The sequence below is a fragment of the Castanea sativa genome, chromosome 1 (assembly GCF_040712315.1).
Source record: "Castanea sativa cultivar Marrone di Chiusa Pesio chromosome 1, ASM4071231v1".
NCBI lineage: Eukaryota > Viridiplantae > Streptophyta > Magnoliopsida > Fagales > Fagaceae > Castanea > Castanea sativa.
The window spans coordinates 66,546,810-66,566,700 of record NC_134013.1 but is presented as its reverse complement, the minus strand read 5'-3'; the positions used below and the strand labels follow the sequence as shown (position 1 = coordinate 66,566,700).

Genomic DNA, 19,891 nt, shown 5'->3' with positions numbered 1-19,891 from the left:
ACATCGTAGTTAGACTCATAAAATAAGATGATAAAGAATGAAGTATGAATAACAAAATCTTCATTGTAGATGGTTACAAGTATTTGATTTGATGAAAATCTTCAAAAAAATTGTAGCATATATTCATTGCGAAAATCTAAATATTGTAGAAAGATGATAACATTCATTATCATTCTTTGTAGCATTTTTGGTAAGTAGATATTACATTTAGTAAATAGATTCTAAGAAATTGTCAGCAAATAAATATTCAAATAATTATTTTAAATTTAAGTACATGATTTCATATTTCTTCAAAAAAAAAAAAATATATATATATATATATATATCTATATTAATTTTCTCACTAAAAGGGCAGCATGTGCCTTGCACGTGCAACCCACACTAGTAATTTGAAAACCCTAAATTCAATTTTATTGATATTTGGCAGACTCCATCACTAAATCCCCATCCCCACAAAAACTACTTGAAATATATCCTTATGCACAAGATACATGATAATCATGCCCAAGGTAGGAAATAATGCTCATTGATTAAGAAAAATAATAATAATTTGAGGACAAAATCTAAATGGAACTTTACAAAATAGTCTGTCTTCTGTCATGGATGTTTTTGTCTTGAATCTTGATAAGCCAGAGATCTCAAAGTCTAATTGACTTTTACTCTCTCTATATATTTATAATTCTAAGTGGTTTCCATTATTTTTTTAATTTAAATTTTAGGTTTTATATATTGTTGAATACCAGACTTTGCAGCATTACTTTTTTTTTTTTTTTTTTTTTGGATAGGTAAGAAAGATGTATATTCAAAAAATTGCTAAATGCAAAGCAGCACCAGCATATCAAAAGTACAAAAAAAGATGGAAAAGCAAAAACATTAAACTATAAAAAAAACACTAATTACAAAGAAGAAGAGAACTAAGGAATAAAGGAAAAGAATCATTAGATGTGAGTCCCCAAGCTCTAACCCAATCAAAAATGGAACCAGAAAAGAGAACAAACAGTTTGTCATTGAATCTATCCAAATCTTCAAACGTTCGCCGATTGCGTTCCCTCCAAATACACCACATCAAACACAACGGAACTAAATTCCAAATGTGAGATGAATGCTTCCCCAACCAATTCCACCAACCAAAAATAAAATTTGACACCGTGCATGAAGGGACCCATGAAATCCCAAAAATTCTAAAGACAAAGCACCACAGACTTTGTAGCATTACTCATTCAACAATACACTTTTTCTCATTTTCCCTGAGCGCAAACCGAACCTAAGCTAACCTACTACTTCGAGGCCATGAATGTAGCTTTAATTTGTCATCCAATGAATCCAAACAGGACTTGTTCATGATTTTTTGAAAAGTTACAACGTAAAGATCATTATGGTCCAATTCCAAATTCTTTCAAACTCAGGCAGACCTATTAAAAGAGAATCGAGGAAGATAAGGCTGTCCGTTCGTCCTATGAATATATGCAAGATTTTTCATTATCATTATCTGAAATTTACAATGTTGGAAGTCAAAAAGAATTTACATGCAAATTTAGCAGGCCTCAATTGACCATCTCATGAGAAAACCATAAATTGTCTTATAGATTTTCATACTAACCATCTGAATGCCATTGCAGAGACAAGTGCTTGTTAGTCGACAACCATGTTTGCAAGCTTCAGCTGCTTCTCTAGAGGCAAATGATCTTTCAAAGATACACAGGCACGATGCATCACACGCAATAGGAAAGCAACCATATCATTCTCACTTTCATCAATAGGTTGAATGCCTGGTGTATCATCACTGCTTAAGTTTTGAGTAGCCCAATTGTAAATGCGTTCCGTTGATACCCAAAGATAAGAAACAATGGATTCTGCTACAACTTCCCAACTGGGGTCTGAAATAAGAGAAGTCAGGGTAACTGGTAGATCACTCAACACGGTAAGACGGTCCAGAATTAGAAGAGGCATATATTTGCAGCTGATACCGCATAGCATACCAAGAAACTGCAGTGCCTGGATTCAGTAAAAAGAAAGGGCACAAAGAAATGTAAGTTGGCAATAAAAAATTCTCTCCTTCAATATTTCATTTAATCCCCAGTTCTGGCAAGCCACTACACTGTCCAGAAAAACATGCAAATCACTTCACCAGCCGAGAGGAATCCTAAAATACACTAGCGCTTCACCAAAATGACTTTAAGACACTGTTTTAAGGCAAAAGGAAGGACCATAGGACAAGCAAACAGGCTCCGAGATGTCAATGTTAGCAGCATTTAAATTAAATAAACTGTGACACTGCCATTGAACTGAATGTCAAACAAAATGGATTCTTATATAGCAGGCCCTACCAACAAAATTATGTGGAATCTTCGTCCACACAGATTATCTTTTCTATCCTTTTTCTTTCTTTTTTTTTAAAATTTTCGGCCTCATTTCTACTAACATAGGTCAGCAATAACATGGATTTTTGTCTTCCATTCCCATACAGGCGCAAGGGTGGATTATATCTGTTTTTGCAATGGTCCCATATATAATTCTTATACTAATCATTCAACATTAAAGTAATTTCATGCCTAGTCCCTACCGTGGAAGGATAACTTGATATACAGCTAACTTCCAATGCATCGACAACCCACTGTCTTCTAACACTTCCCTCTGCATGTTGTAGAGTTGCTACAACTTCAATGAGCACATCCCAGACACCTACAAATAAAAAAGTTTAAATGTCAGAAGGTTTAGACGCTTTGAAGTAAAAGCACTGCACAGTACTACTCATTCTTTTTTTTCTTTTCTTTTCTTTTTTTTTTTTGATAGGTAACATAAAATATTATTAAAAATTATAGCCGATCTCTGTTTAGCATTGTGGCCAAATACTATCGTTCTAAAAAATTTAATTTTCCTGACTCATACATATCCACCCAAACTTTTTTTATTGTCTTTGTGTATAGAAACTAACCACGTGGTTCGGAGTTCAGTATGTAAGCTTTGAGTCTTCCCAGCTCAGTCAATGGGAGGGAACCAATCCTGACTAGCTTGGCTTTCACTTGAATCTTTTTTACTACATCAATAAACTCGCCAGCTCCATGGACTAGGTCTTCCTGTGAAACCTGTAAGGTGCACAAGGCAATTAAAGGTATAGAGCATATAGTGTAGTCGAAGGTTCTCATGCCATATGTGTATCTTGGTAAAATTCAATGTAAATGAATATTTATTCACAAGTTAATGGTGTCAGTCATGAGGACAAAAATTTAAGGTATACCTGCAAAAAATCCAATAACCAACCCCGCCGAGCCTTTCCTAAGCATTTAATAGCCTCAGACCACTCCTCTACAAAACTTAGCTGATCCACTTCCGTGATGGAGGCAGATTGCATTGGCAACAAAGAAAATAGCACCTCCATGCACTTCTCAATGTGGTATATGTAGTCTACAGAGTCGAGAGAAGCTTCATCTAGGCACTGATACAGACCTTTCCAGCATGAAATTCGTAATATTGAAGTAACTGAAGACAAGTAGTGAGTTATGTCATTGAGCAGTTTCTCAATCCTGGAACCTGAGAATACTTTTATCAGGTCTGCCAGATGAATGAGCAGACATGTTTGTAAATTCAGCTCAAGTGTCTTAAATCTGGACAGGTCAGAGAGCTCATCAAGGAAAGTTAGGAGTGGGTCAAATTGGTTTGCATGAGATATAGAAAACTGCACACATTCCTCCCTGAGAATTCCTTTCATGAGAGCTGAATCTGGTGGCAATAACTCTGCAACTTGATCCTCGTATCTCATGCAGCGTCTTATGATTGCACCCCAATCCAAGACTGGCAACCTAGAAGCACGTGAAAGGCACCTTAACACAGTGGCTACCGTGCCAACATGTGCAATGATACCTTTCTGAAGTTAAAAGTTAAGAAATTAGAAATTTTTATTAGAAGAATGCGTGCGTGTGTTTGTGTGTGTGAGAGAGAGAGGAAAACTCAAGGATTGGTTTATAACACATACTACCGTGTAGAACACATTGTTGGGAAGGAAATCAGTAGTCCCTCTGATTTCAACCTAATTAATGCAGATGACCATTATATATATATATATATATTTGAACATGTCATACTTGATCGCTCAACCTTTTTTCGCGACTCATTTCTCTCATGTATGTAAATATACTATGCAACATAAATGAGCTTGGCACCCTATGGGGGGAGGGGGGAACCAAAAGATTTTGCATGAACATACAATACTAAATACTTTATGTCCACCACCCAACAACTGAAGTACCAAAGAGATTATATCAATATAAATCAAGATAAATGAGAAAAAAAAAAATGTAATAATCATAACAAGGATGATACAAAAATGGCACTATTGATAAGCATACTGTATCAAAACGCATCTTATTTTCAGAGAAAGTACCTGAGAAAAGAAATAAGCTATGGAATAACATCAATGCATTGTCTAGACACACAAGTTAGCCCAAAAAAAAAAATCAATTCATTATGAAACCACAAAACTCGTAGTAACAGACCTACCTCAGAAACACTCAGATGCATTAACCACAAACAAAGCCTCATAATTACACTGTCATCAGGAAAACTATGAGAAACAGATTTTGAACCAGCTATATCATCACTGTCAAGGACTTCCTTGGACCACATATGATGTCGAAGAAATGAAACCGCCCATGCTGCATATTGTTGCAGCTGATGCTCATCGGAATTCTGTGCAACCAGAAATATATCTTGCATCAATGATGTCAAATCTGGCTGACAAACAGGACTTGAAAGTAGAGGACCCCTGAGATAGCGAGATTCCTGTTCAGAAAACAAAGAATATTTAATTGTATATACACATGCAAATAGGAAAAAGGAAATCAGAGATAAAAGGACCTAATAAGAACAGCAAAAAAGTACCGTTTGCTCATAACCAGTCTGCATTGAGGAGGTTAGATGATTTATATGAACCAAAATCCCAGCACTGGCTCCCATAGCATTAACAACCCCAAGCATCCCACCCAAATGAATGAGCGGAGGGTAAGGATCAGAATAACATTTTCTAAACAATTCTAGTAAACCTTTGACACATTCAACTTCAATAGAATGCACCCCTTCATTCAAAATGCAGGCAAGAAGGCTTCCAGCTCCAATGCATGATGCCATTAACAAACTCTGATGAAAGCTGCCAGATTTTTTAACAGAAACTAATTCAGAAATGAGCTCCATATAGCCATTCAATAGATGATCTAGCTCATTATCATTTATCAATTCTACTCTCTGGCAGAATGTCACTACAATGGGAAGTGCAAGACAGGATCCTACGGACATAAGAATCTCAGTTCCTTCACTGCAAAAACCATAATTTTGAACTAACGAATTGACATGTGGAATCCAAGATAGGATTAAGCCTTTTATCTTGAGCACAGCATCATGTGCCCCAGCTCGGTATATTGCACCAACAGAGCTCGCCAAACCAAGAACAAGTCCTGCAACACCCCAGATATCTTCCTCCAAGTCATCACTGTTCTCACATGGCAGGTTAGCAGTTCTAATACTATCAAGATCAAACGTGTCTAGCGTGAAATATGCAGAAAGACTTTCCACAATATCAGATGAAGATTGAGTAAGCTGACATATCATCAGAGATAAGGCCCTCACGATCTTTCCAAGCAAGTGCTCTTCCTGAATCTTGCTAGTTTCTTTGTCCAAGTCAGAGTTATCAGCAACTTCAACCCTGGTAAGAAGATCTTGGCATGAAAATCCCAAGCCAACCCCACAGGCTCCTTTGACAAGGGTGCTTTTGCTACCACATAAAACCTGAAAGCAAGCAGATAAATCAGAAAACCTTTTTTAATGCATACTGAGTAGGTACCAAATTAATGGTGTTCCATGTTCAAATTTCATACATGCATACATATATAGATAAGGTTGTACCCCATGCACAAAGCACCCACTTCTGTGAGGTCTAGGAGTGATAATTGGTAGGCAACCTTACCCTCACCCCCCCCCCCCCTCTCTCTCTCTCTCTCTCTCTCTCTCTCAAAGAGGCAGTGTGTGTGTGTGTGTGTAGGTTAACTTCTTCTTCAATGAGTTTTAACTCTCATGAAATCTCCTATTCTTGTAAGAACAAGATGAAGCCATTTAGGGACATGTCTGACATAAGGGGAAAAACTAAACCTTGACCATAATTTAAGGGCAAAAATAAAACCTTAAAACTATATTCTTTTCATCCTAGAATTGCAGTCTAGGTTCAAATTTTGTCCTTAAAACATATATTATGTTAGACAAACTGGCAAAAGACTTAATCAAAGTGGAAGGAAGTGAGGGACACATAAATTTTGAAGGACAGAAATAAAACTATATTTCAGGGACGAAAATAGTGTTTTTACCTAAAATTAAAAAGAGCAAGTCCTTCACCAGAGTGGTACGAGTACATTTAACCGTTTCAGTTAAGAAGAGGGAACATTAAGTGAATTGCAGAAGAAAATATAAATTAACAGTATCTGGGAATTCCTCCTTAAGGATTTAAGGCAATAAGTAGGCATCTAATTGAAACCATATGGTGAGACAAAATGAAAAATGACACCAAAATTAATTAAAATGCCCACCACATGTAACATATGATCATAACTACTTGCTTATCTTAAGTAAAAATATGACAAATCATTTCGCTCTATACAAGGCACCTAGAGGGTCTTGGACCCATGACCTCACCCTCCATCTTACTCTTACCAGGGAAGAATGTGTCATTTGAGTTAAGAGGCCATAGAAGTATTTGAAATATGCTACGCTATTTAATTAAAAGCTAAAAAATAAATCCAAAACAGTCAAAACCAGAACTGTGCCCACCTCAACAAGTCCCGTGATATTCTCATATTTCTGCTTATGATCGGTTACATGTAGGCAACTTGAGATCAATCCAAGGGAAATTGCAGCCGACCATTGGCGGTGTTCATGTTCATGCTGCAACAACCAATTAAGCAGGAACTTTGAAGCTGTTGATTTAACAGTGTGGGCGGATGGAGGCAAGACCTGACAAAAGCAATCAAAGCCAAAGCATTCTATTGAGCAAAGAATGCAAATCAGGAAATCAATTTCCTAATGGAATGATGCAACTGATAAAAAAAATTTAATCCAAAATCATTGACTGCATAGAAGACCCTTGAGAGGATCAATTGGATAAGCAGGTTTCTGCCTAGCCTGCCAATTACTTGATTCCAAAAATGTTAAAATTGTAAGGAAGAGGTATGCTAAGATACTTTGAAAAAGTGGGAAATGCCAACTGACACATCTATACTGCAAAAATGACCATAATTGAGGCCTATGAGGCAGTGTTTGTTCCCACAATAAAGATATTAATACCATATGTAACTATGGTATGCTAACAACGGTTCCATTGGTCTCATGTATTTTTCCATTCACCGTTAGCTAAAAATATGCACAGAGTATGAATTCTAGAGAACTTTACAATCACACAAAACTCTTACCAAACAAAGTGCACCAATGGCTAGTGCAACATTTTCCGAAGATCTAGGGATAGCTTCTTCTGCTATTCGTATCATACTCTGCATGATAAAATTAAAAAGGAATTACAACACCAAATAATCTCTTTGAAATTGGTGCAGCCAAATACTAGAGCGTGAAAGGAGTATTATGAAAGCCAAAGGTGATAGACAACCTTCAGAATATCATTAGCAGCTTTGGAAGATTTGTCCAGGATGATGGTTGGTGATTTAGCATCAAAATACAAGATATCAGCTCTTATCCAACGTCGCATGAATGGTTTCCATGACTGCAGTGCAAGAAGTGCAACAAAAATATTTCTTGAGAGCTGGAGAGATGCCGCTATTTCCACCATTGCATTCTCATATTCAGCATGTGGATCTCGTAATCCCTGTACACTACATAATGTCAGAGTAAATCCTACAGGGGTAAAAAGAAGATCTTGTTGATTATGATTATCTTACTCTTGAAGCCCCTTGGTTGCTCACATCTTTAGGAGTAAATGAAAGACATAAAAGAGCTGCACCAGGTAAATCTCTAGCCTTACTTCTTTCCCCTGCGAATGTAACTCTTAGAAGGTCAGAACAAAAACCTGGGGGAAAAAGAGAGAGGAGGATATGCTGTCACAGAAAATAAAAGGAATTCATACAGTAAATTTTTTTTGACTAATTATCATCAATAAAATCCACCATTATCACTCTACTAAAGAACTATAGTTTGCAACATGACACTTTATACCCATACCTTTCTCTTATTTTTCAAAAACTTGTAATAATAGTAGAACAATTTGGATAGTTTGGTATGCCGCACAGGTGGGAGTAGTGAAACAGTTTCTCACAATTTGGTAGAAAGAATTATCATTCAGACCTTTTTTTTAATCAACAAGCAGGAATAAAAAGTAACTCGCAATTTTTTAGGTCACAAGCAACACTATATGGACACTAAGCTCATGATACCTGAAGAGAAGACAACCTGAGGAAATACATCCAGAAGCTTCTCAATCTTACTTCCTACAACTCTTTTCTCCTTGACCAGTCTTCGCCGATTGCTGAAGCACATTGACAAAAGCTAATCGGTATCATATACATATTATGTACAAAAAGATCATAAAGGCGTATCAAAAGTGCTCATAAATCAAAACACATAGATGCATATCGTAGAATCCTATGTATCATACATAGACATGAGGATTTAAAATGAGTTTTTTGTTAAAAAAATTTCTTTTATTTGAGTCTTGTTAAACTTTTAACACAAAATTATTGGGTTACTTAATTGAGCCCAATATAAATAACATGTCCATGAATTTTTATTATATTTTCTCCCCTCTTTTTCTACAAAATTTGGACTACACAACACTTCACCTTCATATTTGCAAATTTCTTTTCTATACAATGAATAAGGTATTAAATGACTATAATTATTTTCTTTTTTTGTTATTATTTTTTTAATTCTAAGAAGCTAGAATCCCAAGAAAAAATAGAGGAAATTATTAAAATAAAAGAACTAGAAAAGATAGTAAATGTTGTGATAATGAAAAAAATGTCAATGAATAAATAATTTTGCAAGATAATGAACATGATGATAACATTGACTTAGATGTAATTGATTTCGCAAGATGATGATTAAGATAAAAAGAAATTATTATTTGGGCTCATTTGTCATGTATAATTACTTTTGAGTTTAATCAATTTGAATGTGTATTCTATAAACATATGTTAATTTGATTTATTTAGTTATCTTTGTTAAATTTTATTACATAAAGTGATGATTAAATTAGTCATTAGTTAAATATATTATAAATTTATAATGAAACACCTTTTATATAAATATGTTTATAATTTTTTTTATAAATTTTATTAGGTGTTTGTGTATCTTACAATACATGATACGATATAATAGAAGATACAGAAATATCTAAATCAATTCACAATTCGATTCACGTTTTGACAACTATGATCATGTATCTCCAGCATGTGAAGTAGTAAAAAAGTTAAAAGCAAATGCATGCTTTACATGTGCTCATATGTTAAGATCTTGACTTGAAATTCTTCCATGGCCTTGAGTACATTAGGGTTTGACTCAGAAAAAAGCAATTCTGTGCTCCTTTTCTTGAAATCTGGAGTATTCTTTTCAATATGTGATACCTGGGCAAATATTATTTAAAATAATAATTAAGACAACTACATCAAAAAGAAAGTAATTAAAAGGCAAGAAATCAGACAATGTCACCAGCCAAAAAAATAATAATAATGCAGGATTTATTATAGTCCACCAATTAGACGCATAGAGTAATGAAAATTGGGGGAAGATTACTGCAACCATTTTTAGATGTTACCTCATATTGGGTCAATGCCTCAAAAGCAGAAGTTCTTGCCATTGCCCATTGTAACCCATGAATAGGGTGGACAGAGGTAACAATGCCCCACAAAATCTGCAAAACATTCTCTGAAGCTTCTGGGTATGCTTCGGCGTCCATTGCACCCCACCTTAGCAGAAGGCAAATGCTGCCAATGAAGCAAAAATTAAGAGGTACTTAAGTATCCCTGGATTGAAAGACATGCAAACAAACTTTGATATGAAATATCAGAACAATTGAACAAATGCCGTATTGAAGAAGCAACTCTCATGTTAAATAAAAATGCCAAAAAGAATGTTGCAGAAAGCCGCAGATAACTGAACAACAGAAAGGCTAAAAGTAATCAACTTTAATAATTCCAATGAGCAAGGAGACACGTCCCTAAAATTACATGGAGGATTTCCAGCAACATTCAGCATGTTATCAAATCACTCCATGACCCAAGCTATTTTCTTCTAATTTATTTTATTTTTCCAGGAAGACGTCACCCACTATTAATGATAGTTGTTAGTTACCATAGGTTGTGAATGGCAAGGGATTCCACAATAATTTGAACCCAACCTGACCCAACTTTCTAGAAAATTTTTCCAGCATTAATAATGTATCAGTGCCAGTTAAACAGATAAATAATCCAAAATAGAGGATCAAACTCAGAAATATTTACCTGTGTGCAAGAATTGGGTCAGCAGAGTAATCCAACACATGCTTTGCAATGACATCCCAGGCTGTATAAAAATCTGGACACAAACAATTTATTGAATATACTTTCAAAATGCTTCAAATATGTGAAATAAGCTAGTAAAAATTCATATGAGTGACAGACAATATTAGAATATAAATTTCTTAGAAACAATTATAACATTAGCATTGAGAAAAGTCAACATATCCTTAAACAATGATACTGTCTTTCCCAAATAACTTTACTTTTTTTTTTTGAAGTATCACTTCAGGTCGCACAGACATTGTCAAAAGTTATTATCAAAGGCACTTGAACAGGTCTGGCTCTTAGGCTGTTGCCTAGGGTCCCTGATAATTAAAAGACCCCCAAAAGTTAGGTTAATAATTAGTTTTACTTGAAAAAATAAATTTTAAAAAAAAAAAAACCTAGATGGGTTGTATGCTCTCTTCCCCACTCCAATTTGGGGCCCAAAATTGCATGCCAATAGAATTCCGGCTGAATTGAAACTATAAAATGTTTGTGCCAAATCATCATTGATGATCAATTTTCTATAACAACTTGAGGTTTCAATTTTTGTAACCAAGTATCCCACCCAGTACACAGTAGATTGTCAACTTTAGTCACCCAATCGCCCATATGGCCACACACCAAACAATCTTTTTGCTCTTATCACCAAAATCAAAATCAGAAATTAGATTTTAGCTTTCCTTCACCAAAATTAGAACAAATTATTCACCTTACCCCCCAAAGTAAATTAAAACTCTTTACTACACTTTAAAATTTAGTTTATTCTTGTCATATTATAGTTTTATATTGTAGATAGTGTTCTTTTTATTTGAAATTTTTTAACAACAACAACAACAACAATAATAATAATAATGCTTAAAAAATCAATATTGATATGAAAAATTTAAGAAAAAATGACAGAAGTATAGAAAAATTAACTGAATCCCTTGAAAAAGATATTACTAGGGAAAAAATAGAAAATTTGTAAGAAATCGCATAATTCAACAAGAAATTCATTAAAAAGACTTAGGAAAAAAAGAGATATTTAGGTTGCGTTTGGGATAAGCTAATATTAAGCAATTACTTTTACTATTTAGCTTATTTTTGCTACTATTCATGAGTCCCATTGCACTTTTTGGTACTATTCATAAGTTCCACTGTACTATTTTAGCTAACTTTTAGCTTTATCTACAGAACTTTCAGCAAAAAGTTTTCAATTTCAACTAAATAAGTTGTTCTCAAACGCATCCTTATTATTATTGTTTAACGTCGCAAGTTCAATTCTTGCAACAGCCCTATCTCTTTTACCTATCAAAAAAATGAAATAAAACAAAGGAAAGATAACAAGGAAAATAATCAGAATAATGTTCAAAACATAATGTAACATATATTAATTATATAAAAAGACTAAATTCTTTTCTTCATTTCTAAATATATGTATCTCTTACAAATTTTTACTAACAATCTTGTTACAGAGGTTATTGCAAAAAGAAGTTTCTCAAAATTAAAATTATAAAAATTAATATATCCTACTTAGAGCATTAAGTGGACTATTCATATCAATTGAAAAGTAGATAAACCTAAACGCAAAACTTAAGTAATTTTGCATCTCAAAAAACAAGAAAAATGAGTTTTAAACTCCACACACACACACACATATACACATATATGGATTTTTTTTTTGGGGGGGGGGGGGGGGAGGAGGGTCCCACTTAAAATTGTCATTTAGGCTTCTACACTTCATGTAAAGATGCCACAACGTCAATCATGCAATTGTGAACACCTTATGTCCAACAACACATGCATGCATGTGATGCACGGTTTCACATATTCTGAAGCAAGCATTTGGGCAAGCTACACAAGTTAACATTGGCAGGCACCCTCTTCCAAACAGATTTAGAAACTCTTAAGAAAAGAAAATTTGACCATAATATTGATAATTATGGATGGACAACCACGGTGATTTGTTTATAATGTTTGATTTATAAATGATTCTCTTTAGGATTCCACATAAGCAATCTGTGCAGTGAAAACAACACTCCAACCAACTAGTAGTAGTAGATGAACCGAAATTAACGCGTGCTACAGCACTCAGGAGAGTGCCTGCTTGATGCCAAGTAAATCTGGCAATCAAGGATTATAGGACCCCGGCACCTTCTTTTTTTCCATTGAGTCAAGCTTAGAGTTGAGACAACCATGACGTGTGAACTGCCTTAATGATTTTTTTTCCTCAAAAAAAATTAAGAGAAACTCTAACACCCATATAGTTTACATGAAACTTTTCAAATTAAAAACCAAGTAGTTATTCTATGTGAGATTAATTTTTTATAACACAAAAAATCATAATTTATTAGTATATCTTGACCAGTCACAGTAAACATTAGAAAGATCAACTTAGAGAGATCTCACTATTTATAATGTTCTCCATAGTTGCTGATGGTTGCCAAAGATATGATGAGGTTTTCAGACATTCAGAAATATGAAGAAACCACATTTTTAAGGTTAAGCTTCTTAAGGAATAAATGGGAAATAGAAAAAATATTTTAAGTTTAAACACAATTAAGATTACCGATTACATCAGCTTCACAAAGATGGGCAAGACTTTGAAAACCAATAGCTTGAATTACAGGATCTCGGCTCTCAATGCAAGCCTGTCAATCCGAAGATTAAGAATTGAATTTAGAACTGCATACATAGGACAAAGTAAAGACAAAACAGCTTTTAAAACCCATACCGAAACAGACAAGATAAGGTCCACACCCCTATCAGGGTTTTTCCTGCAAACAGCCTGAATGGAAGCAGCAATACTGATGCAAATATTTCTCTCAGACATGAATTCAGTGAACCCTTTCGGGAGTAGTACACCCTAAATGTTGAGAAGAAGCAATGGAGAATTAAAAGAGAACAAATTAGCAATAATAACTAAGAAAATGGCAAGAACACAGCATAAGAGCTAGTGCTCAGGGGATTGGCCCGTCTGCAATCGCCATATTATCTGCATTATGTTCCATACTTAGTTTAACTGCCCTGAATTTTTCTTTTAAAGGAGAAAAAGACCATATGCCATCAGGAAACAAAGAAGAAGCACGGGAAAAATCTTACTTGCAAACTCCCAAAGGCACGGTCATTGACCTCCCAGGTTTGACAAAGCAAACGAGTGGCTGTAGCATATAATGTTCTGTGCATAAAATAAAAACCATTGAAACAGGCTTAAAAAAATGTAAGCAAACTATTAATTGTACATGTTACATTCAAATGATAACAAACAACATGAGTGAAACCTAAAGTCCCTAGGTAAGCCCCATGTGAATTTAATATAATCAGCAGTTCAATACATAACGTTGATGAACAGATCAGGTGAAATTAACCACTACAGACAACGATGCCATGAAACAAGAAATTGTCAGACAGCCACACATCCAAAAAGGAAACAAGAAGCCCCTACCGAGCCACACAAGCCAGCCCCCCACAGAGCTACACAAGCCAGCTTAAACCTCACAATTTGATATAGAAGTAGATATTGATCAAAACTCCATATATTGGGTATATCGAGTACAATGCTGGTATATATATAGGATGGAAAAGACAAAGCAACCCATGGTTCCCTAAATGACAAACCCATGATCCTATCACAGGAGATTTATGTGTTTTTCATTCTTGTACAAGTGTTTCTGGTGGTATAATAGTAATGTCAGATTACTTTGCCAAATCGTAGGACAATCAAGCATGTATGTGTATCCAGTGCACCCGTGTGTAGGACAACAAGCCTGGTTATGCATTCAAGACTGTATCATTCACCACAAATCAGAGTACAGTCATACATCTAATACGCGCGTGCGCGGGGGGGTGGTTGCATGAACCCCCTCCATGACATAGCAATAATTGCCACAAAACATGCCATGATAAGGTAAGGCCACTAAAATAATTACAAGAGAATGAAATGAAAGACTTCAAGGATATTTTGTTCAGAGGACGTACGGTTTGGCATCCTTGTGAAGCATAGGCAGGATAGTTTGGACTATGAGTGGAATCATCATGGAATGTGAAGCAAGTGATGGAAGCACTCCCAAAACTTTTAACTGCAAGAACGGTTGGGAAAGAGGAATATTATGATATAGTGACAGATAACAGAGCCAAAAGGTGAAGCTAACACGCCCATCATTAAGTACAAGAGAAACAAATCAGCATATAAAAGGAAAGCTTACCAACATATTATGGCTTATAGTATCATTCATAGTGAATATGTTACTGTAAAATAGAACTGATAGCAATAAAGGAACTCCCATTCTAGGATCCATAACACCAATAGCAGCCAAAGAATCCAGAGCAGCATTCCCCAGTGACTGATGCATCACCAAAACACCAGCAACAGCACTGAGCAACAAGGGCATTTCTACAAGGTACAATAGTGGGGCAATCATGCAAATGAACCTTTGGCCAGTTTGGATGGAGGGGGAGTAGAGTAGAATAGGGTTGGCTAGAAATTCACAATTTTTGGCAATTTCCAGCCAACTCTACTCTACTCCCCCTCCTTCCAAACTGGCCATAAGCTTTAAAAAATCATACCAAACCAAACCAATCCCATTTATTGCATGCTAAGGAACACAACCAATTACCAGTTATAAATAACTCTTGAGATTGAGAGAGAGGCAGGGACGATTTTCGTCTATCAACGATCCATAAAGAGTATTCCCTTAGTTGAGAAGCCCAAGATTTCGGTAAGTTAAGCATTTCTTTGCCATCAGCTTTACAACTAGATGCAAAATTTAAAAAGAAGAAACCAGATAATGAAAACTGATCCTGAAAAAATAAAAAAAAAAAGAAATTTTATATAGCTGGCAAGACTTGCATATCTATATTATTATATTTCTAATATTGATTGTTAGGCTTCCTCTTTTTATGAGGATTTATATAAACGTCATTCCAAATGAATAGCATGAATTTGAAACAGAGGCCACAGTAAAGCCCTTAAGCACTCTTTTCAACATCTACTTAGCACTAAAACAAATATAAAAATCAAATAACATTTCAAAGAAATAAACAATCCAGATATAAGATACAAAAAGAAACCTGAAACCATAAATGCTGTAGCAGTCTAAAAGCAATAGATCCAGGTGTGCTGAGATATGGAAATCCCCCTTTCATAGCTAGCTTGTTTAATCCCCCTTTCATTGCTAGTTCATTTGATGGTGCTACCAATGTTTTCACTAAGAGCTTTTCTAATGTGACAAGCATATCAGTTGCTGCTCCTTTTACACATTTAGAAGGAGACGACAAAAGGCTGATGACAGGAAATATGAATAAAAGCTCTTCACTCGGACCACAGGCAGCTTTGCCACTATCATATTCTGAAAAAGCAAATAATATTAAAGCAAAAAAAAAAAAAGGATGAAAAAAAGAATCAGTAACTCATCCAAATAAACAGAGAAACACAATCAGAACAGACCAAGCAATATGTACAATGAGATCACTACTTATATTAAAAAATATAAATTGATTAAATGGGATCATTCACTACATTCATTATAAAGCAAAACATAATTATAGGGGAAAGTTCATAATCATTAGCAGATGATAAGAACAATGCAATAGACTATAATAGAACCGAAACCAAATGGATTCCCAGGTGCCCAAGGCATACAAAAAGATTGAGCAAACGTAACGCCTCTATAAGTGTATGGATATTGTCGATGAGTGTCATGGATTCACATTGACAGAAACCTATAAACTTAAAATACAGATATTATAGTTTTAACAATGTGTATTTTGATTAACAGAATATCTATAAACTCATCAAGTTAACGTACCATTTTCACATTTCCACTTTAAGAGGAAATGGAAAATTTTCAATATAGAAAGTTGTTCATGTTCAAGCTCTGACTCTGTAAGGATAACAAACATGGATAGCACAACAGATGATAATTCAGGTACATATTGCAACCCAAGATCTTTTTGGACAAACAATAACCGCTTTGCCAGTTCCACTATGAGCTCATTCCCACCAGAATGCCTGCGATGACACGTACATAAAGAAAGAATAGTCTCTAACATTTCGACACCACATAGTTGGGCTTCAGCAATCAACCGCTAACATGGACAGAGAGAAAAAGAAGGGAAAATATTAATAACCAGAAGTGAACCCACAAACAAGGTAGTACGGTACAAACTGCCTAACTATAAACTCAATATAAGAAGACATTCCCATGAATCCATGATAGCAGATTGAAGACAGAACAAACAAGAAGAATTCTTTTAAAAGTCCAAGGGTGCACTGAAGTAAAGCTATAAGAGCATACCAATTTCCTTCCAGACAAATTTCTCAATACTACTACATACGCATCCACCAAACACTCCACAAAGTACATAAAATTCCTAAAGTCCTGCAAATTATCACGAAATAAGAACATAATTAGCAGAAAGCTACATGGGAAACAATAGACTCCCTACTTAAACTAATCACCTTAACAGAATCAAATGAAGCCAGTATAGACAACACTTTCACTAACATGTATACTTACTTCTGAATTTTTGCACGGAAGAAATTTGATGCATTCCATGAGCAACTTAAAAACTGGAATTGCCTCTAGAGGGAACGAGCAACAAAGAGATGCCATCGATGATATTATATGCCTTGCAAACAAAGACGATGACGAATCCGAAACAGATATCCTCAAAATCAAATAATTCAAAAATGGTCTCAAGAATTCACAAACTTCCACCATTCCCAACCGCTTATTCTGTGCCATAAACAATAACACTTGCTGCACAAGCTCAGTCTGAACCTCTGGACGACACGAGAGGACCTGCAAATCATTACAAAAAAAGCAAAAACTACTTTAAGCCTCAAATTCTACAATGATTTGGCCACACTGATCACCAATATTCAAAATTTCCAAAAACTAAGACTGGGTTTTTGTTGTATCCAACTTGTACTTAAAACGGTCCATTTGGATGAGCTCATTTCCCTTAGCTTATTTTGCTTATTCCTTGGTACAATTTTTAAAGGCCTCATTTTTATTCTAGTTCTAGGTACAACCATACTTTTAAACAATAAACAAAATAAGAATCGGATAAGACACAATTGACTACCATATACTATTGGCCCTTACAATTTGAGGTTGTTTTTCATTTTGGCCCTTCATATTTGATTTCGTTTTCATTTTGTCTTCTCATCCATTTCCATTAGCAATCAGTTGACACTTATGGGTAACATGCCTTAATGGACAACAATAATAGGCACTCGCCAGTCAAATCACTATAAAAAATGGATGACATGACCAATATGAAAATGCTCTTAAGCATGAATGGCCAAATAAAAATTTAGAAACATAAAGAGCCAAAATGAAAACAACCCCAAACTTAAAAGGCCCAAAGTGTAGTTTAGTCATACACATACAGTTTTTTAGCTTTAGGTTCTGTTTGGAAGGGCTCATTTTCACCTTTTTATTTTTTTATTTTTTTTTATAAAATAAATAAATAAATAAGGTGTGTAAAAGTACCATGGTACCTGGCAAAATAAAATGGTAAAATTACTACCAATTTTACCACAAAATGTTACAAACAATGAATGTGGTTGGCGCTATTTCAAAATTACAACAAATTATAGTGAAAAAAAATTACAACAAATAAATATTTGAATTACTTTCACAAAGCATCACTCTGAACAAAATAAGCTAAAACAAACAGAGCCTAACGACCAATAATTTGCAAATAATCAAGAATTTCTGTTATGGAAGTTAAAAATAACGGTCCCAAATCCAACGCAATGAGAAATGAAAATTTTATTCTGCGCAACCAAACAGGGACTTAAACTCGTATCATTTCTCTCACTCACCTTAACAAACGGGTGAGTCACAGCGGAACTGAATCTCCACGCGCCATTGCTCCTCTGGAACTCGAACCGAACGAGGAACCCGATTGCTTTGACGAAGAGGTTGACGAGATTCGGGTCGGATCCTTCGAGCGCGGACTGGAGCTCCAGCAAGGCGCGAGAGACGCCGTAGTTGGCTTCGGTGACGAAGCGGCATAGCTCGCGAACCGATTGGTCGACGACGGGCGGAGAAGCCGAGTGGAGGCACCGGGATATGGCGTCTCTGCCGGGTTCGGATTCGGAGTCTAGGTGCTTCGGGGCGGACCGGAGCTTCGAGAAGATTGAGATTACAGCGAATTTTTGCAGCGAAGGTTGGGGCACTTTGGTCCTTTCAAGTAACGGAGCGTACGAATCCATTGTTAGAGTGAGAGAGAGAGAGAGAGAGAGAGTTACAGTCAGTACTGAGTAGCAGAGAGCGAAAATGAAGACGGAGATTGGCGGTAACAAAACGACGCCGTATTTTTTTTTTTTTCTTTGCTAAATTAGCAGTAGAGTAGAGAGCTCTAGCGGTCTAGCCACAAAATGTAGTTGTGTTGAGGTGCCTTGAGACCTTGGTCAAGTCGGATTCGCGCGACCGCAGTTTTAAATTTATTAATAAACTTTTTAAAAGTGAGAGATGGTGGATTTTCTTCAATTTTTTTTTTTTTGTTAATTTGATTTAATTTTTTAATCTTGATCATTTGATATTTGGGAGGGAGGGATTTAAATTTTGTTTCTTTTTTTTTGGTTGAAAATAATAGAATGTGCCAACTAATTAAACTATAAAATTCTTAGCAATTTTCTATTCATTTTATACTAAAATTGTGTTTAGGATATCATCACATCATATCATATCATATATCATATAATGCGAGTTGAACTTTAAAACCGTAGTTGTGCGCTACACCAAATTGTAGAAATTTTTATTAATTTTAAAAAAATAGCATCGTTATTTGTTTATATTTTTCAAATTAAAAAATATATATATATAGAACAAAAGATAGTAGGTTTTTTGTTCATATTTACACTAAATGGCTGCACCAAATTGCATAATTTTTTTTTTTTAAAAGCAAAAATATTTGTTTATATTTTTTCTACCAACTATATAAAAAGTGTCAATAGCTTTTCTACAAGGATTTGGTTTATTCAATTCTTGTCTTTTTTTGGGTTGGGTTTTTGGTTTTGTTGTGAAAAAGCAAAAGTTGTTGTTTTAGTGAGAGATCAAATTTTGTGAGCAAAAACTCACCATTTCAAGTGACTTGGCTTTTTCTTTTCCATCTAATAATCACCATTCATGCCAGTATGCTTTGAGCTTGTTTCCATTTTTATTTTTTAAAATATTTATATGTGGTGATAGATTATTTTGGTTTTAGGAGTTGTTATACCTACACAAAAAATTTGTCATAATATTTTTACAATTGTTGAGATATTAGTTTCTTACTGATTAAAATAAAATATAATAAACTATCAGACAGAGACTAACCACAACTAAAAATAAAACTCTTATGAAAATATTATGACATTTTGGCGTTGTTAC

At 34.9% G+C, this 19,891-nt stretch overlaps 1 protein-coding gene across 3 annotated transcripts; it reads right to left on the bottom strand.

Annotated features, from left to right (window-relative positions):
* Positions 1–940: 940 nt before the first annotated feature.
* LOC142621554 (protein RST1) lies at positions 941–18,881 on the bottom strand. Of its 3 annotated transcripts, none has more exons than XM_075794841.1 (26): positions 18,340–18,881; positions 17,024–17,308; positions 16,802–16,885; positions 16,313–16,592; positions 15,576–15,853; positions 15,122–15,305; positions 14,711–14,898; positions 14,484–14,584; positions 13,608–13,683; positions 13,240–13,371; positions 13,075–13,156; positions 10,485–10,557; positions 9,800–9,968; positions 9,478–9,608; positions 8,421–8,512; positions 7,929–8,020; positions 7,640–7,855; positions 7,449–7,526; positions 6,811–6,993; positions 4,879–5,778; positions 4,498–4,779; positions 3,239–3,865; positions 2,936–3,086; positions 2,564–2,682; positions 1,601–1,995; positions 941–1,489 (listed from the first exon to the last, which is right to left on the bottom strand). In XM_075794841.1, the coding sequence occupies exons 1-25, from the start codon at positions 18,730–18,732 to the stop codon at positions 1,633–1,635; spliced, it is 5,559 nt and encodes a 1,852-aa protein (XP_075650956.1). In that variant the 5' UTR covers positions 18,733–18,881; the 3' UTR covers positions 941–1,489; positions 1,601–1,632. The 3 variants fall into 3 exon arrangements, with proteins under 3 accessions (XP_075650956.1, XP_075650957.1, XP_075650955.1); XM_075794842.1 differs by having other exon boundaries at positions 941–1,454; XM_075794840.1 differs by lacking the exon at positions 941–1,489 and having other exon boundaries at positions 1,496–1,995.
* Positions 18,882–19,891: the final 1,010 nt, after the last annotated feature.